The sequence below is a fragment of the Lithobates pipiens genome, unplaced genomic scaffold, assembly GCF_037356315.1.
Source record: "Lithobates pipiens isolate NorthernLeopardFrog02 unplaced genomic scaffold, aLitPip1_a1.2 Scaffold_16, whole genome shotgun sequence".
Lineage (NCBI taxonomy): Eukaryota > Metazoa > Chordata > Amphibia > Anura > Ranidae > Lithobates > Lithobates pipiens.
The window spans coordinates 635,293,796-635,321,689 of NW_027507748.1; the positions used below are offsets into that span (position 1 = coordinate 635,293,796).

The 27,894-nt window shown below is 43.2% G+C and overlaps 1 protein-coding gene across 2 annotated transcripts in view; it reads right to left on the reverse strand.

The window, feature by feature from the left end:
* Positions 1-503: 503 nt before the first annotated feature.
* The window catches only part of WDFY2 (WD repeat and FYVE domain containing 2), a 151,406-nt gene continuing 124,015 nt past the window's right edge, over positions 504-27,894 (reverse strand). For both annotated transcript variants that reach the window (XM_077484227.1, XM_077484228.1), the window contains exons 9-12: positions 18,339-18,440; positions 13,485-13,615; positions 9,676-9,784; positions 504-6,422 (exon numbers count right to left, since the gene is read on the reverse strand). In XM_077484227.1, the coding sequence (XP_077340353.1) occupies positions 6,393-6,422; positions 9,676-9,784; positions 13,485-13,615; positions 18,339-18,440 (372 nt within the window). In that variant the 3' untranslated portion in view covers positions 504-6,392. The remainder of the gene's footprint in view (positions 6,423-9,675; positions 9,785-13,484; positions 13,616-18,338; positions 18,441-27,894) is intronic.

Below are 27,894 nucleotides of genomic sequence, written 5' to 3' on the forward strand. Positions count from 1 at the left end.
ACATTTTTCTTTTGTGGCATGTTGCGGTTATTACTTGTAGTTCCTGTTTCAGAACTCCTCCATGATGGCACCCAAGTACTTCACCTACTTTTGTAGTTATGGCATAATGTTTACAATTATTATTATACAGGATTTATATAGCGCCAACAGATTGCACAGCACTTAACAAAATGAGGGCAGAAATTTCAGTTACATTACAATTTGGTACAAGAGGAATCAGAGGTCCCTGGTCGCTAGAGCTTACAATCTAGGAGGGAGGGTCAATTGATACAAAAGGTAACAGCTGTGGGGGATAAGCTGATGGAGAAAGTAAAACCGTGTATTAGTTAGAAGCAGGATAAGCTTCTTTAAACAGAAGCGTTTACAGGGATCATCTAAAGATGATCTCCCACACATCACCCAATTTTTGGGGGATGTGTGGTAGGAAGGGAAATTCTAGATCTGCTGCCCAACTAGGAAGATGGTATAACTTCACAGATCGGTGCTACCACAAAAAGTGAATCTGAAAAGGCATTGCAAGTTTCTCATATTTAATATTCGCCCATTTTATGCAATTTATTACATAATACAGTATATACAGATTTTGCATAAAACTTAGACATACTGATATGATAGCTGTATTATCAAGCTATCAAACAACCACCTGAAATGACTAAACTAAATACTTTGGTATGTCTGGCTCACCAGATATTACTAAAATAATACCTTCCTACATTCCTGCTCTAATATAAAGTTTCCAATATTCAAAGATCAAAAGGCAAGCAGATTGATGTATTTGGACTGAACATAACAAGGGAGCATGTGGGACTCCAACCACAATATCTCATAACCCTAGCTCTGCTACCCCATGACATGAATTTTAGCGGCTTTGCTTGGTTTTGCTTTAAATATTCATCCAGAATTAGAGCTGTGTCATATTCTATCCACAGAAATAAATTCCCATTATTTAGTTCCTTCATGAGATGTACTCTGGTCCTTCCAACAGAGCAACATTTGAGGTGCCGATGGGACTACAGGTAGTTCAAGTGAAAGGCGGCTCCATTGGCTGGGCAGGAAACCATCAGTTGATCCTTTTCTCTTCTTACCATCACTGCCCACACATGCTTGTAGAAGAAAGTCCTGTATGTATATCTTTCAGTACCTAAGGTCCAAGAGTTAAGGCTACAGTACCAAAGCACGACAATCCGCATCCCTGAATTGAATGAATATTTGGTTTCTATGGAAAATCCACATTTCTCCTCTGCAGTGTCCTACTTTGCCCAGGGAGAGATTTCTCAGTACACAGAACTGAACTCATCATTGGCTAACCGTACTACGTTCATAACTCATTTGAGATGACTGGTCATAAAAGAAAACACCATACTGAAAGAAATGTATAGACTGACATACTCTCTCCTCCTAAAAATGCTGTCTGGCTATACAATCAATTCAATGCTTTATTTCACTAATGCAGAAAAAGGATGCAGATGAGTTTTGGCTCCATACCTGGTCCAGGTTGTGACTCACAAAGTACTAACGCTCAGGTTCAGGTAGCTGCCTATACATCTCATGTCAGCAATGGATCCCTTAAAGAGTAAATGTGCTTTTGTTGAGGAAAAAAAAAAATCATTACCCTGTAGGTGATACTTACATTCCAGGGATTTTAACAACTTCCAGCCCAAGCCAATTCTGGCACTCTTCTACATATATATATATATATATATATATATATATATATATATATATATATATATATATATATATATATATATATATATATATATATATTTTGTTGTGGAAAATTTGATTGTATAACATTTTATTCTAGGATGTGTGTTTTATAGTTTGCCATCCGTCTCCCTGTGTCCGGTTTGATCGAGGAGCGCTCTATCAGAGCGCACTTGGGTCAAATCGAGACCAGTGGTAAAAAGTCAGTATGAAAACCTTCTCATCGGATTTGAGACGTGTTCTCTGTGTCTGTGGATGTTTGTAGGTATCAAGCGCAATGCGCTGGGCTTCTTGCCTTCAAATGAATATGGGCATTAGAGAAGCGAAGTCTACATAACGAGATAGACATATTTTATCTCTGTGTGGCTACGTTATCCTTTTTGGATACATATCTGCTTTAATGAGAGGACATTGATATCTGCCTTGTTAATATACTTGTACCATATGTTGACAACACCAGTAGCAATGTCCCCGCAGATTGTCTCAAGCTTTTAAGAATCATAATGAGCTCACCCCATACTGTTTACTTTGAAAGCACTATGGTCTGTGCGCCATACTGACTAAAAGGGGGCGTGTGCATTTCCTCTTGTGAATGCCCTCCCCTTTGATGTATGTCATTTCCTGTGATGTCATTTTCTGTACTAAAGGAGTGCCTGCCTATTGGAGGCAGGACTTCCTGTTTGTCATTCTTTGGGAGATAATAAAAGGCGATGTTGAGCCCCCAGGGGGGGCAGAAGCATGGAACTGAGAACGTAGAAGGATGGTTGAGTCTGTTCATTGGGATGAATGTGTTAGAAGGTAAGCCTAAAGCATTATATCATTAAGATGGAAATGGGTGCTTATTGGAAGCACAGCGGTAGATGGGGATGTGTGGATAACATACAGCCAAATTTCTACGACAATATATATATATAGTTTAGCAGAGACCCTAGGGAATAAAATGGTGGTTGTTGCAATTTTCTTTTACGTCACACGGTATTAGCGCAGCAATTTTTTGGGGAAAAAATAAACGGGTTCATGAATTAAAAAAATAAATAAAAATCTACCCCAATTTTTTTGAGGAATGTGAAAGATGATGTTACGCTGAGTAATTAGATACCCAACATGCTTTAAATCTGCGCATACTCGTGGAATAGCACCAAACTTAGGGACTTAAAAATCACCATAGGCTACACTATATTTTTATAGGTTACCCAGTTTAGAATTAAAGAGGTCTTGTGCTATATTTATTGCTCTCACTCTAACGTTCACAGCGATACCTCACATGTGTGGTTAAACGCTGTTTAAATATGCGGGTACGACATACTTTTTTTTTTTTTTTCTTTTAAACTTTCCCTACATTTTTTTGTCACTTTTATTTCTAGTACAAGGAATGTAAACATCTCAGAAGTGACGTCAGAACATCTTTTCCGGCCTCCGAGGGTCCTAGAGATTGCTGGGGACCATTTAGTCCCTGGCCAGCTCTATGGTACACCACTCCCGCTGGCAGATTCATTCTCCGGCTCTCCGATCGCACAAAAGAAACCAGAGAAGCACCGGAGGGTGGTGGGAGACATCCTCTCCCACCGCCAGTAAAAGCAACCAAGCCGCTATTATGGCTTGATCATATGAAGGAATCTCCTGCTGAAAAAAAAAAAAAGATATCTGGATGATACCTGGCATAATTAAACTTTGTTGCAGAGTCCTACCTTTTGTTACTCTGAAGAAATAGCTGATTGTCTGTGTCCATGTGCATTGTGACTCTGTATGGGAGTGATTTTATAATTATTAATCAGCAGCTGCACCTGCATGGCTTTAATGAGGAAACAGACAAGGTCTGCATCTCTTTCAATGTGATTTCCCTTTTGGGAGTATCTCACCAAAAATGATATTTTTGTTGCAGAAGATGCTCAAAATCAGATTTGTATCTTAGTCAGACTTCTGGGAAATCCAGTGAGACAATCACACAAGCAGGAAATTGCATATCTAGGGAGTGTTCTGTACATCATCTGTGTACAGAATGCCTCTAGGTAGCCATATACAGAAAAAAATGACAGTGCTGAAGATTGGGAAGGGTAATTTTTAATAATAGTCAATTACAATATGACTTGTGTCGCAAGTGTATATGCTATATCAAAAACAAAAAATACTGCGCTGTCCCTTTAAACAACAATAAATCATTAAGGTCAATTCATAACATCAAAGTGCAAAAAAAGAAATAATAAATCCTTACAAAAATTTTGATGTTATAAACTGACCTTAATAATTCATTAAGTAAAGGGCCAGTGCACCATTTTTTGTTTTGGATTTGGTATTGGGCCAGTGTGTCTGGGTTATATTGGCTGCAGCAGTCCAACAAATAATCTTTTAGTTTCTTTCTTGGTTGAGCTGAGCTCAGTAGTTCCCTTTATACTGTATATGCTATATGATTTTTTTTTTTATTTGCCATTTTTTTCCCCACAAAAGTGGAGTTACCCTTTAAGAGTTCTTTACTCTCATTTAGAAATCACCTTAAGGAGTGTGATTTTTACCTGCAGCATAAATTTAGATATATTTAGGGGATATGTGTACCTTTTTTTTTTATATTTTATAAATGGCCACTAAACCTAAAATACAATGAAGGTTATACAAAAAAAAAAGAAAAAATGTAAGGCCACTGCCAAGCGTTGGCTGACTTAACAGAAGGCATGTCAATGAGCCACAGTAGTAAAAAGGTTCTCAGGCCTACTCGTCTATTAACCGTTTCCTGACCGGCGCACGCCGATGTACGTCGGCAGAATGGCACAGCCGGGTAAATGGGCGTACCTGTACGTCCCTTTAAATTTGCCGCCGTGCCATCGCGTGCACGCTGGCCGGGAGCCCAGTGAGTCGGTTTGTGGGTCCCGCGGACTCTATCGACACTGGGAAACCTGCGATCACATCACGGAGAGGATGAACGGGGAGATGCTAATAAATACAAGCATCTCCCCGTTCTACCTAGTGACAGTGTCATTGATCTCTGCTCCCTGTGATCAGGAGCAGAGATCAGTGACGTGTCACAGCCATGCCCCCCCCACAGTTAGAGACACTGCCCAGGACACACTTAACCCTTACACTGCCCCTAGTGGTTAACTCCTTCACTGCCAGTGTCATTTACACAGGAATCAGTACATTTGTATAGCACTGATTGCTGTATAAAGGACAATGGTCCCAAAAATGTGTCAAAAATGTCCGATGTGTATGCCATAATGTTGCAGTCCCAATAAAAATAGCTGATCACCGCCATTACTAGTAAAAAAACAAAAACAAATGATTAATAAAAATGCCATAAAACTATCCCCTATTTTGTAAACGCTACAACTTTTGAACAAACCAATCAATAAACGCTTATTACGATTTTTTTTTACCAAAAATATGTAGAAGAATACGTATCGGCCTAAACTGAGGAAATTTTTTTTTATATATATTTTGGGGGATTATTATTATTATATCAAAATGTAAAAGATAATGCGTTTTTTTTTTTCAAAATTGTCGCTCTTTTTTGTTTATAGCGCAAAAAATTAAAACCGCAGGGGTGATCAAATACCACCAAAAGAAAGCTCTATTTGTGGGGGGAAAAAAGGACATCAATTTTGTTTGGGAGCCACATCGCATGACCGCGCAATTGTCAGTTAAAGCGACGCAGTGCCGAATCGCAAAAAGTGCTCTGGTCAGGAAGGGGGTAAAATCTTCCAGGGCTGAAGCGGTTAAACGGTATCAAGAAAGTGATGTGGCCATGTGGTCGTAAAATCCCAACTGGAGCATGTTTGGGAGAAGGGTGTAGTTTTGCTAAAACTAGAGCAAAGGTGTGCAGCTATTTTAGATATAAATAAATAGTGCTGAATGAAGCAGAGATGTGAAACACACTGGTGACTTCATGCGCAGTAAGTCCTTGAATACTGCATCCAGTCCTGAGCCAGAGACTGCGTTTAATAGAAGATACCAGGCTGCAGTCAGCCATACAGCAAAGGTTCAAGCAATTATAAATACCTACGTTTTCACAGTATGGGGATTTTATAGTCAAGTGGTGATTTGTTTTCTGCACATTCATTTGCTTTTTAGGTTTAGTGGCCTTAAAAATGTCGTCATCTTCTTTTAAGGATGGTTGTAATAATCAATATATTCTAAATATTATTAGCTGTTTATGTTGATGGTGTGAAACTGCAGAGATAAAATGTGGCATAGAACCAAGAATAAATTAGCTGCCATTAATGTAGTAAATAGTATAGGGCTGTTTTGTCATCAGATGCCACCATGCATATTAAGTGCCACCCAAATACTGCAGTACACACATTTAATTAAGAGCAAAATGCTGAGAAGGGTTAAAATGAGCAGAGGCCTGGAAATATTCTCAATAGAGGGGGAGCCAATTACAACTCCAGAATGCAGCACAATAAACCTCCAAATGGTAAACGCCAAACCAAATCAAAACATTCAAAAGGAGGTTGAGTTGAACCGAGGAGGAGGAGGAGGAGGAGGAGGAGGAGGAGGAGGAGGAGGAGGAGCTGTCAGGAGTCCCGGCTCAGATTAGTGAACACTTTTCAACATAGCAGTTAAAAATGACAAGCTCTCGTCTCCAAAGGCTGAATATAAAACCTTAACTTCTACATTCTCCGGCTAGTGTGCTCCAGAGTCCTCAGTCTTCTACTTCATGTGTCTGTAGGTCAGGATCTGTCCATAGTTCATCATCAAGATACAACCGGAGTCATATCCCACAGCTGGGGGTAAGAGAAGCACAGAATTATTCAATATATATTGCCCTTTTCACCTTTGTTAAATGCCACCTACCCCCCCAAAAAAAAGAAAAAAATTGCAGAGGTCCCCCTTGCACTGCAATAGTTAAGTTCTAGAGCAGTGATTCTCAACCAGGGTTCCTCCAGAGGTTGCTAGGGGTTCCTTCAGCATTGGGAAATTTCTGCCTCTCAGATAAGTTCCCACTGACACCATTGATCTTTTTAACTATCTGTAAGGGGATAATTCTTCCCAATGATCACAAGTGTAAGGACCATTCTTCCCACTGACCATCACACTATTGTATCATAAGTTGTAGATTTCAAATTTTTAGCAGGGGTTCCCTGAGATTGGAGAACTATTTCAAGGGTTCCTCTGTGTTGAAAAGGTTGAGAAAGGCTGTTCTAGAGGCTGCATTACTTATCTGACCCCCCCAGATCCAGCAGGTTCCAGTACTGTACTTTTCTTCCCGAAGCTCTGGTCTGTGGGCATAACCTGTCATCATCTACCGTGCAGCGCTATTAAGCCTACATTATACTTGGTGGAGGCAAAAGTGTGACTGTGGCCAGGAGCAGCTTACTGAGAGGCTGCCATGGACTTTTTGCACAGATCAAGGGAACCTGCTGTAGTGATGAGAAGCAATACAGCTTCCTCTGCAACCCCCACTGCATATATATATATATATATATATATATATATATATATATATATATATATATATATATATATATATATATATATATATATATATATATATATATATATTTATTATGTCCAGGGTTGCACTTTACCCATTTGAGTACTAGCCTGTATATACCCCTTTCTTGTCTAGGTCATTTTTCAGTGCTGATAGTTTGACTGAAGCATACTCGGTCATACAACACTCTACTCAAATTTTACACTTTTTTTTTTTGAGATGGAGCTTTCTTTTGGTGATATTTATAAACCACTTTTTTCACACTATTTAAACCATTTAAAGACCGCCCACCGCATATATACTGTGGTGGTGCTATTGCGCAAAACGTACCTGTATGTCATTTCATGCAATAGATAGTGTGGGCGCGCACGCCTGCTGCAAGAGGAGCCGATGCGCGTACCCCACGATCACTTGACAGAGAGGCAGAACAGGGAACCTATGTAAACAAGGCAAATCCCCGTTCTGACAGGGAACAACCTGGAGATCTGCTGTTCCTAGTGATTAGTAACAGCGATCTCAGTCTTATGCCTGTCAGCACTTCCCCCACACAGTAAGAAAGCACCAACAGGAAACACACTTAACTCCTTCCCTGCCAGTGTCATTTATACAGTAATCGTGCATTTTGTTTAGCAATGATCACTGTATTGGTGTCACTGGTCCCCAAAAAGTGTCACTTGGGGTCAGATTTGTCCTCTGCAATGACGCAGTTCCATTAAAAATCAGATTGCCGACATTACTAGTAAAAAAAATAAAAAAATAAAAATTAAAAGTTCATAAATCTATCCCGTAGTTTGTAGACGCTATAACTATTGCGCAAACCAATCAATATATGCTTATTGGGATTTTTTTTAACCAAAAACATGTTGAATACATATTTACCTAAATTGATGAAAAAAAAAATTTTTTACATTTTTTTTGTGGATATGTAGGATAGCAGAAAGTAAAAATATTGTTTTATTTTTTCTAAATTCTCTGCCTTTTTTCGTTTATGGTGCATAAAATAAAAACCGCAGAGGTGATCAAATACCACCAAAAGAAAGCTCTATTTGTGGGGAAAAAAAAAAGGACATCAATTTTTTTGGGGTACAGTGTCGCACGACTGCATAATTGTCAGTTAAAGTAACTGTGCCGTATAACAAAAAATGGCCTGGCCATTAAGGGGGTAGATCCCTCCGGGGCTGAATAGTTAAAAGACAAAATACCAAATATTTTTAAAAAATATATTTCCCTTGCTTTCTGTAAAACACATCAAATGCCAGGATAGTTAGTACAAACACCCTAAAATGATGGTGTTTGGCTGGCGGGAGGGGAGGAGGCAGCGGGGAAGGCACCCAGCAGAGGTGACAGCTGGCGGGAGGGGAGAAGGAGGCAGCGAGGGGAAAGGGAATACGGCTGACAGCTGAAATTTCATCAGTTGTTAAGGATGCATGGGCCCTGCTACTTAACAGCTGAAACTGCTGGCATTCTTTCCGTTTACATTTCAGCTGTCAGTGGGGGAATCCCGCTGACAGCTGAAAGAACCAAGCCTGAAGGTATCAGTTTCAAGGATCAGAGTGCAAATGCTTAGTATCATAACGAATACCGGTATCGGTGCAACCCTAGGATCTACAATAATGTTTGTTAAAAAAAATCTTTGAAGCTGGTTAGGTGTAAATTTTGATGCACATTGCAGAGTGTGGCTGAGCAGACTGTAGGCTTCTTCATGGGTGAGGACTGCGATGGATGAAAAGTATTCTGTACAGTGGGGGTCAGCAACCTGTAAATGACGATCTACCAGTAGATCCTAGACAGGTGACTGCTAGATCTCAGTCTGGGCTTGCTGACCCGCCATTCCAAAGCATCAGAGTGTAATGCAGAGGCACTACTTGTAAAGTTAGAGCTGTAGAAGGCAGCAACAGCTGCATAAGCCGATGCCTCCTCTGTAGTGTCGGCTCCTGTCCTATGTTGAGTGATTCCAACTGCAATCGACATCTCTTATGCCAAGTAGCGCTATCCAGAGTGGCGCCAGCAGCAGGAAAGAAAGATCTTCAGGTAAGTGTGAAGCAAGACACTGGGAATTATAGTATAGGGCTGCTTTCACACTGATGTGCTGTGGTTTACCCACACTGTGCGTGCAGTGCACCTGCGGGTTTGCTGCGCTTAGCCATAGACTTATTATATCCTGCCGTTTTACCACCCCCAACTTTACGTGTGAACGAGCCCTAAGCTGCTGCGGATGCTGAATGGAACTAAGAGCATTCAAGTGCTGCTCCTCTGAAAAGCAATCAGAGTGTGTGTTGATAGGTGGCGAGGAGGCGGTATGTTGCCTTCCCACCACCCGATTTAAACCCATGATTGCCATGCAATGCACACGTTTTCGACATGGTAGTCCTGCAATTAGAGCTTTAAAATCAGGTGTGAGGAGGCGACCCTGTGCCCGATGATCTTTGACGTCTTCCGTGTTGTTCAGGTAGATCTCCACGACTTTAGGGTTGCCTACCCTTGCTGTACAGCACTGTGAAATATGTAAAATAAATTACATTAAGAAGGAGCATACTACTAACCTTAAGGACCTTGTCTGTTCCCGAAGTCAATAACCAGACTCTTGTTGGATCAAAGTTTACATGGATAATGTGGTGTTTACTATCATGGAAAGATGCAGTTGGAGCTCGCCTGGAAAGAAGAAGAAGAAGAAGAAGAAAGGACATGAATGCTAATCTTTAGAGGAAGAATAGTTCACATTCCGATTATGTGACACCAGGGTAATTAAAAGTGGAGTTCCACCCAAAAGTGGAGCTTCCTCTTGTTGTACTTCTTCCCCCCTTCGTGCCACATTTGGCACCTTTCAGGGGCGAGGGGGGACAGGATACCTGTCTTTCACAGGTATTCTGTCCCCACTTCAGGGAGCCTCAGCTGCGGGTATTTGCGCCATCGCTGGGGCTCCCTCCTCCTTCCCTGGCCCAGTAGGAGAGAGGAGCGGAGCCTCACACATGCACAGTAGGGTTCCCTTACTCGCAATGGAGACGGCATGCACCCGACAGCTGATGGAAATATCAGCTGCGGTGCAGACATCGCTGGACTCCAGGACAGGTAAGTGTCCAATTAATAAAAGTCAGCAGCTGCAGTATTGGATATAAAAAGTCTACACACCCATGTTCAAATGTCAGGTTTCTGTGATGTAAAAAAAAAAAAAAAAGACAAAGATAAATCCTTTCAGAACTTTTTCCACCTTTAATGTCACCTATAAACGGTACATCTCAGTTGAACAACAAACTGAAATCTTTTAGGTGGAGGGAAGTAAACAAATAAAATAATCTGGTTGCATACCCTTGCACTAATACTTAGTTGAAGCACCTTTTGATTTTATTACAGCACTCAGTCTTTTAGTCTTTTGGGTATGAGTCTATCAGCATGGCACATCTTAACTTGGCAATATTTGCCCACTTCTCTTTGCAAAAACACTCCAAAGAAATCTGTCCAATTGGGAGGACATCTCCTGTGCAAGGCCCTCTTCAGATCAACCCACAGATTTTCAATCAGGTCTGGGCTCTGGCTGGGCCTTTTCAAAACTGTAATCTTCTTCTGCTGAAGCCATTCCTTTGTTGATTTGGATGTATGCGTTGGGTCGTTGTAATACTGAAAGATGAAGTTCCTCTTTGTGTTCAGCTTTCTAGCAGAAGCCTGAAGGTTTTGTGCCAATATTGACTGGTATTTGGAACTGTTCATAATTCCCTCTACCTTGACTAAGACCCCTGTTCAAGCTGAAGAAAAACAGCCCCAGAGAATGATGCTGCCACCACCACCATGCGTCATGGTGGGTATGGTGTTCTTTTGGTGATGTGCAGTGTTGTTTTTGAGCCAAACATATCTTTTGGAATTAAGGCCAAAATGTTCAACGTTGGTTTCATCAGACAACACCACATTTCCCACATGCTTTTGGGAGACTTCAGATGTGTTTTTGCAAAATGTTGCCAGGCTTGGATGTTTTTCTTCCTAAGAAAAGGCTTCCACCTAGCCACTCTACCCCATAGCTCAGACATATGAAGAATATGGGAGATTGTTGTCACATGTACCACACAGCCAGTACTTGCCAGATATTCCTGCAGCTTCTTTAATGTTGCTGTAGGCCTATTGGCAGCCTCCCTGACCAGTTTTCTTCTCGACTTTTCATCAATTTTGGAGGTTTGTCCAGTTCTTGGTAATGTCACTGTTGTGCCATATTTTCTCCACTTGATGATGACTGTCTTCACTGTGTTCCATGGTATATCTAACGCCTTGGAAATTCTTTTGTACCCTTCTCCTGACTGATAACTTAATAAGATCCCTCTGATGCTTTCGAAGCTCTCTGGGGACCATGGATTTCGCTGTAGAATGCGACTAAGAAAATGTCAGGAAAGACCTACTAGAACAGCTGAACTTTAACTTTATTTGGGGTTAATAACAGGCATTTTAAATGATGGAAGTATGTACTGACTCCTATTTAACATGAGTTTGAATGTAATCGCTTAATTCTGAACACAGCTACATCCCCAGTCATAAGAGGATATGCAAGAGGATTATGCAACCACATTTTTATTTTTTTATTTTTACTTCTTAAATTATTTTTATTTTTTAACAGGGGTGTGTAGAGTGTGTGTAGGGATGGAGATATATATATATATATATATATATATATATATATATATATATATATATATATATATATATATATATATATACACACACATAATCACAATTGCTACAGAAACTACCCAAATGACCCTGATCAAAAGTTTACATACCCCAGTTCTTAATACTGTGTATTGTCCTCTAACATCAATGACAGCTTGAAGTATTTTGGTGTATTTGTGGATGAGGCTCTTTATCTTCTCAGATGGTAAAGCTGCCCATTCCTCTTGGCAAAAAGCCTCCAGTTCCTGTAAATGCTTGAGCCGTTTTGCATGGACTGCACATTTGGGATCTCCCTAAAGTGGCTCAATGATATTGAGGTCAGGAGATTGAGATGGCCACTCCAGAACCTTCACTTTATTCTGCTGTAGCCAATGACAGGTCGACTTGGCCTTGCGTTTTGGATCGTTGTCATGTAGGAATGTCTAAGTACGTCCCATGCACTGCTTCCTGGCTGATAAATGCAAATGTTCCTCCAGTATTTTTTGATAAACATACTGCATTCATCTAACCAAAAATTTTGACTGAATTTTCTGTGCCTTTGTAGCTCACACATCCCCCAAAACATCAGTGATCCACCTCAGTAGCTTTCATCATAGGCCTTGTAGGCTCCTCTCCAAATGTAGTGTTTATGGTCTCAACATTCCAAATGATTTTGTGCCAGAAGGTTTGAGGTTTGTCTCTGTGCTGTTTGGCATATTGTCATATATTTGGCATATTGTAAGTGGGATACTGCATTGCATTGTAATGGGTTTTTTCTGGTGACTCCACCATGCAGCCCATCTTTCTTCAAGTGCCTCCTTATTGTGCATCTTGAAATAGCCCCACCACATGTTTTCAGAGAGTCCTGTATATCACCCGAAGTTATTTGTGGGTTTTTCTTTGCATGCCAATCAATTTTCCTGGCAGTTGTGGCTGAAATTTTAGTTGGTCTACCTGACCGTGGTTTGGTTTCAACAGAACCCCACATTTTTTACTTCTTGATTACAGTTTGAACACTGCGGGCCAAAATCACCAGGGTATGTAAACTTTTGATCAGGGTCATTTGGGTCGTTTCTGATTTAAAGAGAGTAAACAAGGTTGATTGAGAATAAATGGCTTCAGCCAAACAATAACCATGAGTGAAAGAAAAGTTTTTGTGTTATCATTCATATTCTCTGAAAAATGGCCAAGAAATCAACTTCTGCCAGGGTAAACTTATCAGCACAACTGTAATGTGTGTGTGTGTGTGTGTGTGTGTGTGTGTGTGTGTGTGTGTGTGTGTGTGTGTGTGTGTGTGTGTGTGTGTGTGTGTGTGTGTGTGTGTGTGTGTGTGTGTGTGTACACACACACACACACACATTTTCTGACTTCCCTGTTAATTGGCTTAGGGAATTTTAGTATTATGAATAAATTATGTTTTGGAATGTAATGACATTGCAAGTATATTTTTTGATACGGTTTCAGTGAAAAGTGTCAACATATATGAGTGATCTCTGATGACTTCACAACTCCAGTTCTCTTGCTATATAATAAGCAATCGCATTGGTGTCTATTCATATACGTTTTATATGTGCATAATCTTTTATTAAATGTGTAAAAATAAATATTTGTCATTTTAAACTGCTTACTTGGAAGTATAGTCAATGTCACATTTTCCTCAAATCTAAACTAGTTTCTGTAGTATTTCATTCATTCATATCATTGCTTTCACACCATTACTTACTGCTCATCTGTGATCGTGTCATAGCAGCTGTCACACACGCGGACCTCAAATTCAAATCCCATGAGAGGAATGGTGGACCTCTTAGAGCTACATTTACCGCATACTGCTTTCCCACATTTCCTGCAATGGTGCTGATGTAACAAAAAACGAAACAAAAAAAAAAAAACACATTATAACTGAGATTCTGTCATGTCTTTGTAGCAGGATTCTAAAAATATTACCACTGCAGCAGTTCAGCTGGAGAATAGAATAAAGTCCTATTGAACAGTGGCTCTCTGGTGCCACCTTATGGGCAGCTTTGACTATTACACCCACCACTTTTCCATCTCACTTTGTAAACTGTAATGATTTGATCATAGGACTTTTGCAGATACCCCACAGGGGTCCAAAAGGCCTGCAGTTTTCAAAGTGCTGTAATGATTATCCCTTGGAGGACGCCTATTACTACACCCTGTGCAAGGCACAACCATGGCTATGAACGGCTTCATTCTCCAACAGGAAATGTAAAAATAAAAAGTGATACTAAAGGATCGTTTTTTATTTATTTTTTAAATAACAAACATGTCATACTACTGTGCAGCTCGTTTTGCAGAGTGGCCCCCGAATATCCATTTCTGGGGTCCCTCGGTGGCTCTTGCAGCTCCTCCTCGCATTAGATAACCCCCCCCCCCCCGGGAGAAGAGCTCTCCTGAAGGGGTTACCTTGCGGGCTCGCTCCCGAGTCCAGCATTCAGCGTCCAGAGAGGCCGAATGCAGGACTTGGCCCCGCCCCCGGCACCTGCGTCATTGCATTTGATTGGCAGCAGCAGGAGCCAATGGCTGCGCTGCTATCAATCTATCCAATTAAGAGCCGGGAACCCGTGCAGAGAGGGACGGCAGGGAAGCGCCAATGGAAATTCGGGGCTTAGGCAAGTAAAATGGGGGGCCGGTGACAGCAAGTTGTTTTTTCACCTTCATGCATAGGATGCATGAAGGTGAAAATACACGAGCCTATACCACCCATTGAAACCAAATCATTTTCTAATTTTGTGGAATCTAAAGTGTTAGAACCTCTTCAGGGTTTTATTACAATATGTGACCTCATATGTGGATATTCACTCTGACTTTGTACAGTAGAAAGTGAAGGAAAGCGAATATTAAAGCTGTCATTGGAGGAGAGTCACCTGTCTGGTGGCAACTGTCAAAAGGTGGGATTTCCCTACACTGTGTTATGTTTCCAGAAAAGGAAGTGAGGGGAACTCTAATGGGTACACAGAAATAAAAACCTGAAATTTACACCTGTCTCTATTCTTCTATCTTAATACAAAGAGTTGTAGATGGACTTACACTTTAATTCTGCTTGCCACTCTGCGATACACACAGAATGCACCATGTGAGTTGTATGGGCAAGATGCAAAAATATTTTTAGATAGAGTGGTGAACAGTGCAAATTTTATGTTAGGTTTTCATTTTGGTCTGTGACCCCACTGGGGAGATTTATTCTCACTGTCCTTTCCTGTGACACCTGTACAAGAGATGAGGGCTACAGGTGTCACCGAACTGGCAATAAAAACATTTAAATTGTTACTAAACCCACAACAGTAAAATCAGTCTGTATATACAGCATAGCATGCTTGTTATACTCACTGTGGAACTTAAGGGGTTAATCCTCTGCATTGTGTAAAAAGGAGGTTTTAGCCTGTATGCACAGATCCTTCTCTCCTTGCAATGTCTATCTGGGGAAAGCCAGCTAACACAGGCAGAGTAGCCGACCTGCACATGCTCAGTTGTGTCTTTTATGCCAGAGAGAATAATTACTTGTTTTCAGAGCTAGCCAGGTCACGTGATATTGACATCACACATGTGGGCGTGTATACAGACTGAAGTGGAAATATCCTCCATCCTGAATTCTCAGCACTGGAGAAACTGCAGTCCATCACTGACCGTGGTATACAGCTTTAAAAAGGTATATCGTGGCAGTATTTTAATGTAGAAATAGGAGTTTTGTACTCACCGTAAAATCCTTTTCTCTGAAGTTCATTGACTGAAACAGCAGCTCATCTTGACCTTAGGGTTATATCACCCCTTTAGGAGAGGACCATAGTTGCCAACTGTCCCGAATTTCGACCCTTTTCCCACAATTTTTGCGTCCTGGGAAATCTGATTTTTACCCGTTTTTTCGCCACCGTGCAGCCCACCGCCGCTAGAGATCCGCGGCCGGCGGAGACAATGTCTTCGCCGGCCACCATTTTTAAGAAGACCAGTCCCTCAGTTTATCTCCCCAGGGTTCCTCTCTCCCCCTCCCCAATACCTCCGGAAGTTTTTAGGGGAGACGCTCAGGTCCAGGCACTGCAACCACCGGAGCACATCTCTGGAAACGGCGGTTCTACGCGGGGCTTCAGGGTATGAGGACATGAAACGGCGGACCTGGACAATCACACTCCTAGCTGAGCCGAGCCGCATTCTCCACTGCCATAGCAACCGCTGCCATGCTAACAGAGCAGGAAGCGCTAGGACCAATCACAGTGCAGCTCCATTGTTCTGCCTCGCTTCCTTGCACTTGTGGTTTGTAAGGAGCGTATTCTGGGTCATGTGACTGGTGATGTCCAGTATTATCCTCCGCCTGTAGTATGAAAGACAGCAGGAAGGCGTGGCCTGTGTATAAGCACCTGCTCAGCTCTCCGTGTCCGCTCATACCTGCCAAAGAAAACCCTCACTTTATAATACAAATTATAGTGCAGTCAGAGGGGGCCCAGTGCAGACAAAGTGAGCTTCATTTAAATGTCATCCTTGTGAGGAAAGCATGTCTTCCATGGAGCCTGTTCAAAAAGTAGCATTCTGATGGGTGCTACCCTGCCTATAGTATAGGAAGTATGGTAGCTTTTAGTATTGATATCAACGTGTGGCTACAATAGAAATTGAGCTGCGGCTGGGGACACCTGATGCAAGGAGGGGCTCTGCTGGGGACACCTGATGCAAGGAGGGGCTCTGCTGGGGACGCCTGATGCAAGGAGGGGCTCTGCTGGGGACACCTGATGCAAGGAGGGGCTCTGCTGGGGACACCTGATGCAAGGAGGGGCTCTGCTGGGGACACCTGATGCAAGGAGGGGCTCCGCTGGGGACATCTGATGGCATCTGGTGGCAGGTGACACGCTCACGGATTCTGCATTATGGAGAGTTGAAGGATTTCATTTTATATTAGAATGTAATAATATAAATAATGCACTATAATCATCCTGACACCATAACAATCAAGATGCCGGGATGATTGAAGCGCTAACACCAGATGTTTGGAGTATCTTTATCTGCTGATTGTTAAACGTTCTGGAATACAGATATTTCTATTGTGGTGTAGGATCTGGGCCTGCTGTCCCTCCATCCCTCTTTCTTTCTCTATTTTTTTTTTCCTTTCTCCCTCCATCCCTCATTCATCTCATACCACAACCCTTCTGAGCCACACCCATTTAAGACACGCCCACTATTACGCGCAAACAATGCCCATTTCTCCTTTGCACTGCATTTTTCTGTTATATACCCTGCCTACAAATGCCAGTATAGCAAGCCCGGCCCACATGCAAAAAAAGTGTCCCGATTTTTTTTTTTGCAATGTTGGCAATTATGAAGGACTAGGCAGAAAGTGTTAAAAACAGCAACACTTGCACAGTGTGCGGTCCTACTAGCTATAACCCCTCACACTGCATCCAGCATCAGTTCATCAAAAGCAGTACAAACATAAATAGGAGGGGTGGGTGCTGTGTCCATCAATGAACTTCCGAGAAAAGGAAGTTACGGTGAGAACAAAAACTCTATTTTCTCTCATTTATTGATGTACACGGCAGCTCATCTTGACCTTAGGGACGCCCCCAAGCAGTGTCAAAGAAACGAGGGGTGAGAACAGCAAACTGTTACACAACAATAACTCCACCCATAACAACCAGAGCTCCTCAACGGAGGAGTTACCACCTTAAACAGCTGCCTGCAAAACCTTGCGGCCGAAGCAAGCATCTGAAGATGCGCCCACATCAACCTTGTAAAATTTTGTGAAAGTGTGAACAGACGACCAGGTTGCCACCTTACACACCTAGGAAACGGACGCTTGATGTTGGAAAGCCCAAGAGGCACCAATTGGCCTGGTAGAATGTTCCGTGACAGGAAAGGGGGGCGCCCGCCCCCTGATGGCATAAGCCTGAAATACAATTTGCCTGATCCACGAGAGTTGTTGGCCGATGAGACCACCAGTTCCTTCTTCTGACCAGCCACCGATACAAACAGCGAGTCCGACCTCCGAAAAGGAGCCGTAGCAGACAGATACACCCGCAGAGCCCGGACCACGTCCAAGAAATGCAAAGCTACCTCCTTGGGGTGTGGCGGTCGAGGACATAAGGACGGAAGCACAATGTCCTCATTTAGATGAAAGGCCGGAACAACCTTTGGAAGAAACGAAGGCTGCGGACACAGCACTGCCTTATCCTTGTGGAGGATCAAGTAGGGAGACTTGCAAGACAAGCTGAAAAAATCTGGTACTGTATGGTAGTTCTTCCTAAAAACTCGCAAGAATCTCTAAGTTCGGTTAACAAGTCTGTGGCAGAGACTTTGTTGCGCATCTACTTTTAAGAACCACCAAGTTTAATTGACAAGTCTGGGGCAGAGACTTTGGCATATCATTGGCTGCTAGGTCAAGTGAGAGGGGCCTATCCGGTGACTACTGGATCCAGTCTGTGGAGCGGTTTGTTCTCTGGATCTGACTGACAATTACTAGGGAATATGGGAACATACAGTAAAAGGAGCTGCATTCAAAATGCCAGCAAATGAGGACTCATCAGGACTTTTCTCACCAACCTGGCCACTTCTCACCCATCTGACAAAACAAACTCACCTGCCTGAGGCCGATCTTCTTGCTGTCCCACATCTGTTTGAAGTTCCAGAAGAAAGGCTGATCACACTTCTGACAGGAGTCACTATCCAACCATTCTGGTGTCTGCAGTACAACAAAAGACAGGCAAGGTTACTCAGTACTCCAAAGAATAAAATTATCCCCTTTTTAAAAAAAAACTTGTCATGAGACGTACCGTATATACTCGAGTATAAGCCGAGATTTTCAGCCTCTTTTTTGAGGCTGAAAGTGCCCCCCTCGGCTTATACTCGAGTCATCGCCGTCTGACTGCTCGATCAGCGTATCGAGCAGACAGACGGCGGACATACTACAATTTGAAAGCCGCGCCTCCGCCTCCGCCTGTGATAGGCGGAACACTGAATTTCCCAGCAGCCTGTGTTCCGCCTATCACGGACATCGTCTCATCCTCGTCCGTAGTACGAGGATGAGACGATGCCCGTGATAGGCGGAACACAGGCTGCTGGGAAATTCAGTGTTCCGCCTATCACAGGCGAAGGCGGAGGCGGAAGCGCGGCTTTCGAATTGTATTATGTCCGCCGAGGCGCCGACGAAGAGCGGCGATCCTGGCAAGGCAGGGGACGGAGGCAAGGCAAGGCACGGCACGGGACGGGACGGAGGCAAGGCACGACACGGGACGGAGGCAAGGAGGCAAGGCACGGCACGGGACGGAGGCAAGGCACGGCACGGGACGGAGGCAAGGAGGCAAGGCACGGGACGGAGGCTCGGGACACAGGTAGGCTGGACACACACACACACACACACACACGGATGGATGGAGACACACACACACAGGGATGGATGGATGGATGGAGACACACACACACAGGGATGGATGGATGGATGGAGACACACACACACACACACACACACAGGGATGGATGGATGGATGGAGACACACACACACAGGGATGGATGGATGGATGGACACACACACACACAGGGATGGATGGATGGATGGACACACACACAGGGATGGATGGATGGATGGACACACACACACACAGGGATGGATGGATGGATGGACACACACACACACAGGGATGGACGGACACACAGGGATGGACGGACACACAGGGACGGACACACACACAGGGATGGACAGGCATGTCTCACCCTCGGCTTATACACGAGTCAATAAGTTTGCCAGTTTTTTTGGGGGTAAATTGGGGGCCTCGGCTTATATTCGGGTCAGCCTATACTCGAGTATATACGGTAAGTGGAAGCTGCTATTGCTCTTCTGAAAAGAAAAATTAAAGTGTTAGTACACCTTTAAAGAACATTTTTAAAGGTGAACACCAAACCCCAACTGGAGTTTGTATGTTCTCTCTCTGCCTGCGTAGGTTTCCTCCGGGTCCTCTGGTTTCCTTCCACACTACAAAGACATGCTGATCGGTTAATTGGCTCCCAAATAAATAGGCCCTATATGTATTAGGGATGCCCTGATACCATTTTTTTTTTAGTACTCGCCGATACCCACTGCAACGGTTTTGTTTACACGTCAGCTGTCAACAATGGTACAAAGCATTGAAAAGTTATTTTCAAAATGAAATACATTTTTTTTTTCTGTGTGCTTTTTTTTCCCCAACGTGAAATGTGTAATATGTTATAGGTGTAAAAATATTAATGAACAAAACAAAAAAAAAAAAAAAACTTTCAAGTATTAATATAAAAAAAGAATATTTTATGTTGGGACTTTAAATGAAGCATAGCTGCACAGTAGGTATGCAAGGACATGTCTGAAATTGATTGGTTTAGTTATAAGATTCAGAAAGTTTGAATTAATAACATCATCCTCTGCCCTTTTGTGCTTTTCCTGTTTGATCCTCATGCGTTTACTTATCTCTTTGTAGATAATTTTAACCCCCGGAATTTCTCCTGATGAGTGGATGAATTCCACGAAACGCGTAGAGCGATTTTATGCTACCATCTGCAAGCATCTGTCTGAAATTTCTCCCCCCCCTCATTTTATCTACAATGTCATATGCTTCAACTAATGGAAGACTATTTTTGCTCTTTTTACAATTATGGATTTCATCAAGATGTTGATTACTATTGTAAATCAGGTTGCAATATGCGCTTGTATATATACCTATATGTAAATATAACCTATTGATACTTATTGTTTATGATGTTATTAATTCAAACTTTCTGAATCTTATAACTAAACCAATCAATTTCAGACATGTCCTTGCATACCTACTGTGCAGCTATGCTTCATTTAAAGTCCCAACATAAAATATTCTTTTTTTATATTGAACCAGGGATGGAGGTAGTTGAATTGTTATAATCAATGCCTCATTTAAAGTCCCAACTCTTCCCCTCCCCTCTTTGTTTTTCAAGTATTAATAGTTTATAAAATAGAAATATACAAAAAAAAAAAAAAAAAATCATCAGCAGGAAAATAAAAATTTAAATGGAGGAAAATACAGTGTTATCCAGAAAGTATTCACAGAGCTTTACCCTTTCCACATTTTGTTATGTTATAACCTTATTCCAAAATCGATTTAATTCATTATTTTCCTCCAAATTCTACAAACGCCACCCCATAATGACAGCATAAAGGAAGTTTGTTTGAAATCTTTGCAAATTTATAAAAAAATAAATCACATGTACATAAGAATTCACAGCCTTTGCCATGGCACTCAAAATTAAGCTCAGGTGCATCCCCTTTCCACTGATCATCTTTCATATGTTTCTACAATTTGATTGGAGTTCACCTGTAGTAAATACAGTTGATTGGACATTATTTGGAAAGGTACACACCTGTCTATATAAGGCCCCACAGTCAACAGTGCATGTCAGAGCACAAACCAAGCCATAAAGTCCAAAGAATTGTCTGTAGACCTCCGAGACAGGATTGTATCGAGGCACAGATCTGGGGAAGGGTACAGAAAAACATCTGCAGCATTGAAGGTCCTAATGAGCACAGTGGCCTCGATCATCCATAAATGGAAGTTTGAAACCACCAGGACTATTCCTAGAGTGGGCCGCCCGGACAAAACTGAGCAATTGAGAAGGGCCTTGGTCAGGGAGGTGACCAAGAACCTGATGGTCACTCTGACAGAGCTCCAGCATTTCTCTGTGGGGAGAGCAGAACCTTGCAGAAGAACCACCATCTCTGCAGCAATCAGGCCTGTATGGTAGAGTGGCCAAACTGAAGCCGCTCTTCAGTAACAAGGGACATGATAGCCCGCCTGGAGTTTGCCAAAAGGCACCTGAAGGACTCTCAGACCATTAGAAACAAAATTCTCTGGTCTGATGAAACAAAGACTGAACGCTTTGGCCTGAATGGCAAGTGTCATGTCTGGAGGAAACCCGGCACCGCTCATCACCCGGTCAATACCATCCCTACATTGAAGCATTGTGGTGGCAGCATCATGCTGTGGGGATGTTTTTTAGTGGCAGGAACCAGGAGACTAGTAAGGATTGAAGGAAAGATGAATGCAGCAAAGAACAGAGACAACCTGCTCCGGAGTACTCTGGACTTCAGACTGAGGCGAAGGTTCACTGTCCAACAGGACAATGACCTTAAGCACACAGCCAAAATCACAAAAGGTGTGGCTATGGGACAACTCTGAATTTCCTTCAGTGGCCCAACCAGAGCCCAGACTTGAACCTGATTGAACGACTCTGGAGAGATCTGAAAATGGCTGTGCACTGATGCCACTCATCCAACCTGGTGGAGCTTGAGAGGTCCTGCAAAGAAGAATGGGAGAAATTGCCTGAAAACAGGTGTGCCAAGCTTGTAGCATCATACGCAAAGACTCAAGGCTGTAATTGGTGCCAAATGTGCTTTAACAAAGTATTGAGAAAAGGCTGTAAATACTTATGTACATGGGATCCTTTTTGTTATTTTTATTTTTAATAAATTTGCAAACCCTTCAAACAAACTTCTTTCACGTTGTCATTATGGGGTATTGTTTGTAGAATTTTGAGGAAAATAATGAATTTAATACATTTGGAATAAGGCTGTAACATAACAAAATGTGGAAAAAGTGAAGCGCTGTGACTACTTTCCGGATGCTCTGTAGGGCTTTAATAAAGGCCAATTAAAGTAAACTAAGGGTTAATAAGGGATTTAACAGAGGAACATTTAATAGAACACAAAAAAATTGTTTTTTTTTTTTTTTTACTTCACAGGTTTAAAATGACTTCATCTGCAGAAGTTCATCCCTTTGATCTGTAGATGAATTAACAGAAAGATACAAAAGAAACAATGTTTCTTTTTATCTTCGTGTTAAAGGGCTGCTTTTATTTTTTTGACAGCTCCAATTGCCCTTCATTAACACTTCAGCTATCAACAGGGGAAACCCACTAACAGCTGAATAAGTCATCGGTTGTAAAGGACACAGCCTTTTTCTTTTTTTTTTTTTACATTTCATCCGACAGTGGGTGGAATTCTGTTGACAGCTCAAAGAGAAGAGCCTGAAAACATCGGTGCATCTGCAAGAGTACCGACACTTGTACAAATGCTTAATATCTGCACGATACCTGTATTGGTACAATCCTAACGTGTATGTATGAAATTGAGCTAGGGATCTTAGATTGCAAGCTCCTTGTGGGCAGGGACTGATGTGAATGTACAATATATGTAAAGCTCTGTGTAAATTGATGGCACTTTATAACTACCTGAAATAAACAATAAGCAGAAGAAAATGTATCTGTAATCTTCCTAGAAAACCCATTCATCTGAATAATGCAACACATTTCGATAAGTGCTGATAATCGTGAACATTATAGATGTCAAATCTACATTTGGAGAAAATAGCAGAAACATTTAGAAAAAATAAACTCCTTGGCAACTGTTAAGCATGGGGGTGGATGTGATATGGCTTTAGGTTTGTGCGGTAGCCTGTGGCACAAATGGCACGGTGCAGAGGGAAGAATAGGTCCTAAAAGAAAAAATGCAATTTGAGCTGCCTAAACACCTAAACATTTCCATAGGACTGTCCCTCGACACTGGAAGCTTAGACCCCGGGGCGCTTAAGACAACAGATCTAACCCCCCTGTATGTACAGATCGGGACGATCGTAAATTACCTTGTTTTTCATGCTACGCTCTGATCTAAGCTTTTCTACCTGAGCTTTGCATCAAATAACGAGGTCTATGGGAAATCATGTGATGGACAGGATACAGAAAGGCGTGTGGGTCACAAGACCTAAGGAGTATTGCTCAGTAGGTCCATGGATGTAATGGCAATGCAGATTACACCCTAGCCTTACTAGAATTCCCTTCCTTAAATGTTTATACCTTCTTCTGCCTTCATTATGAATGACATATTAAAAATGAAAAAATAAGTTCTTCGCACCCAGCTGGCCTATGTGAAGTATTTCTTTCTGCTCGGTCACCGAACAATATACAAATCTCTGGCAACAGGCAGCCCGTGTCTGAGCTCATCTTTGTTCTGCAATAAATTCTCTGAATTGTGAAAGCACATTTACTGTGCAAAAGGGACTGGAGGAGAGAACATAAAAGCACCATTATGAGGATGTCATTGGTACAAACAGAAAATAAACAAAGCCTTACACATAGTCTAATGGGGATTTGTAATTACAGAAATCCACAAAGGTATTGACAATCCTAAGGGCCCCTTTATAAACCAGCAATTCAGTCCCTACTGCAGCGTCAAAGCTGAACTTTATGAATGCAGCTATCTAATTATTAATACATCATTAAATGTAAGTTTTTTTATTACAAGCAGTTTAGGTGCCTAAATTTGACTTTGTATCGACTTTACAGTAGAGCAATGGGTCAGAAACCTTTTTCCACTTAAAGTGGGATGTAAAGCCTCAAATATACCCAGTGAAGTGAACAGCCTCAGATGATACAGAGATGAAACAAATCTCCTTACACAAGTATATCTGCTGTCTTCAGCTTTATATATTCTTTAGAAAGTTCAGATCCTGTAAGGAGATTTTCTATTCTTATTCAGCACTGCAGTGAAGCCTGGCCATACAGCCAAGACAGCTGATTGGAGGAAAGGCACACACCCCCTCTGCTCATAGGTAGAGATTTTCAGAACCATTTTTGAATAGTTCAGCTTTCTGCTAATCTATTTATAGCATCCTGCCCAAAACAAAACTCAGGCTGCTTTTATCTCAGTTGATGGAGAACTTTTCAAAAGTTATCAGGCTGATAATAGAAGAATGGAGCAGGAGACAGCTAGGGGACATAAGGGTTGATTTGCTAAAACAGGTGCAGCTGTGAATGGTAGCCAATCAGCTTTTAACTTCAGCTTGTTCAATTAGGCTTTGGCAATAAAAACTTAGAAGTTGATTGGTTTATATGCAGAAGTGCACCAGATTTTGCACTCTCCAGTTTTAGTAAATAAAACCCAGGGTACTTTTATGAGACATAAGAAAACACTGCAAATCTACGTGCCCAGCTCAAATTTCATGACTCGGGTTTACATCCACTTTAAGGGCTGGATTCAATGTATGTGAATGCATGGAGGGCCGCATTCACCTGCTAATAAATTAAGATAACATTACACAGCCCCAGCACCTCTGGACCCCTTCACATTACACAGCCCCAGCACCTCTGGACCCCTTCACATTACACAGCCCAGAGAACTTTTGGACTCCTTCACGTTACACAGCCCACCCTGCATATTACACAGTCCCCACCACCCCAGCTGTGTAAGCACAGAGGGATGGAGCGCTTTAAAAAAAAATGTATTATTTTTTTTTATTTTTACACTGTCCCTCCTTTGCACTTAAAATAAATCAAAACGCCAAGTTTGGCTGTTCCGAATACTGTAATTTTTTTAAATTTGGCACCTTTAAGTCATGATCTTGCTTCTGGGTTACTAGACTGAGACCCGATTGAAGCCAGTTTTGTTCGGGCCCCTGGGCCAGTTGGCTGGTCGATCGGGCCTCACGGTTGGACAGGAGAGCCTGGGCGAGCCGGTTTCTTAGGCACAACAGTTGTTATTAGTGATGCACCGAAATTTCGGCCGCCGAAACATATCGGCCGAAAATGCCCTTTTCTGCAATTTGCCGAAAGAGAAAAACGGCCGATAATGGAGCCGAAAATGGGGCGTGGCCTGGGTGGGGGGCGGGGCTCCACCCCCCGCCCCTGGTGATGCCCATCATGGGGGGTGTATAGCGCAGGAGAGCCGCCTCCGCCGCCTGTTTGATCACAGCGCCGGAAACATCACAGCTTTCATTTCAATAGCTGTGTGTTCCCGGCCGCGCGCCGTCACACACAGCCCCTCACCCCTCGTCCGGGCACTTAGATAGACAGATCATCTGCAGGATTGGACGGATGATCTGTCTATCAAAGTGCCCGGACAAGGGGGAGGGGCTGCGTGTGACGGCGCGCGGCCGGGAACACACAGCTATTGAAATGAAAGCTGTGATGTTCCCGGCGCTGTGATCAAACAGGCGGCGGAGGCGGCTCTCTTCCCTGCACACAGTGCACAGGCTGGCTGCAAAATGGCACACAGGCTGCAATGGGACACACTGGCTGCAATTGGCTGCAATGGGGTACACTGTCTACAATTGGCTGCAATGGGGCACACTGGCTGCAATGGGGCACACTGGCTGCAATTGGCTGCAATGGGGCACACTGGCTGCAATTGGCTGCAATGGGGCACACTGGCTGCAATTGGCTGCAATGGGGCACACTGGCTGCAATGGGGGATGCCTCCTGTACCGTGTCCCCAGTCTCTGACCATCTCCTGTACCGTGTCCCCAGTCTCTGACCATCTCCTGTACCGTGTCCCCAGTCTCTGACCATCTCCTGTACCGTGTCCCCAGTCTCTGACCATCTCCTGTACCGTGTCCCCAGTCTCTGACCATCTCCTGTACCGTGTCCCCAGTCTCTGACCATCTCCTGTACCGTGTCCCCAGTCTCTGACCATCTCCTGTACCGTGTCCCCAGTCTCTGACCATCTCCTGTACCGTGTCCCCAGTCTCTGACCATCTCCTGTACCGTGTCCCCAGTCTCTGACCACCTCCTGTACCGTGTCCCCAGTCTCTGACCATCTCCTGTACCGTGTCCCCAGTCTCTGACCACCTCCTGTACCGTGTCCCCAGTCTCTGACCACCTCCTGTACCATGTCCCCAGTCTCTGACCACCTCCTGTACCATGTCCCCAGTCTCTGACCACCTCCTGTACCATGTCCCCAGTCTCTGACCACCTCCTGTACCATGTCCCCAGTCTGATCACCTCCTGTACCATGTCCCCAGTTTCTGACCACCTCCTGTACCATGTCCCCAGTCTCTGACCACCTCCTGTACCATGTCCCCAGTCTCTGACCACCTCCTGTACCATGTCCCCAGTCTCTGACCACCTCCTGTACCATGTCCCCAGTCTCTGACCACCTCCTGTACCATGTCCCCAGTCTCTGACCACCTCCTGTACCATGTCCCCAGTCTCTGACCACCTCCTGTATAAACATATTTTTTAAAAACAGTCATTTTCGGTATCGGTGCTGTTTCGGCATCGGTTTTCGGCCTAGTGTATTTTTCATTTTCGGTATCGGTTTCGGCACCAAAAAACCCATTCGGTGCATCCCTAGTTGTTATCCCAAGAAAACCAACCACCGGCTCTGAAAAAACGGTACAGGGCTGATGTGTGCAGCTGCAGGCATCATCCCGGTAAAACCCCCTCAAGCGGAGGTCGCATATTTGCATGCAATCGGAGTGAAAGGGTTAAAAAGTCTGTAGGCCTGGTACATGTGAATTCATCACATTCATTGATGGGGCAGACATTTAGTGGCAACTGGCCAGGTGCGGCCCGCAGGACATAGGTTGCCGACCCCTGCAGTAGAGCTAAGAGAGGGGGAGAGAGAAGCACAAAGAGTCAGTTAGGTGTAGTGCAGTGTTAATTTCATTCACAAAATTAACACCATTTTCAGCCACTAAAATATGGCAAACTACAACCAAATTACTAAAATATGACTAAACCTAAAATGGCATTTTAGTCAAGAGACTGACTAAAACTAAATCAAAATGAACACTGAGGTGGTGTAGTGCCAGGAGCATGCTGAAAGGAGGAGTGAGCAGAGCAACAAAAGATTAGTTCATCAGTGTGCTGCTTCTCTTTTAACTGTCCAGTTAGCGCACATGTGCCAAACACAAGGCCTGCGGGCCGAATCCAGCCCACCAGGCCATTTCATGTGCCCCTCGCAACCTCTCCTGCAGTTGCAGCACCCCCCTCGTCTCTGCCCCCATCTTGTCACAAGAGGAGACAGAACTCCTCCGCTTGTCCATGCAGCCACAGAGGCGCTCGTCTCTGCCCCCCATCCGAGGGGTCGGAAGCAGATAGGGCAAAACTCCTCCTACAGATACTGCACCTCTCTGTGCAGCCACAGCACCCCCCTCATGTCCACCTCCCCTGGTCTCAGCATTGGTCTTCCTCCAGACCCTGCATTTTATGCTTCCCAGCACAGTCTCCAGCTTTGTCCCAGCAGAAACAAACGGTAAAGGGGGTGCACTGTGATGTAAGGGATTCTTGACATCTGCTTGTGGGGGGGCTCTTGACATATGTAAGGGTAGGGGGGTGTTCTGGACATAAAATTCAATGCCAGTTG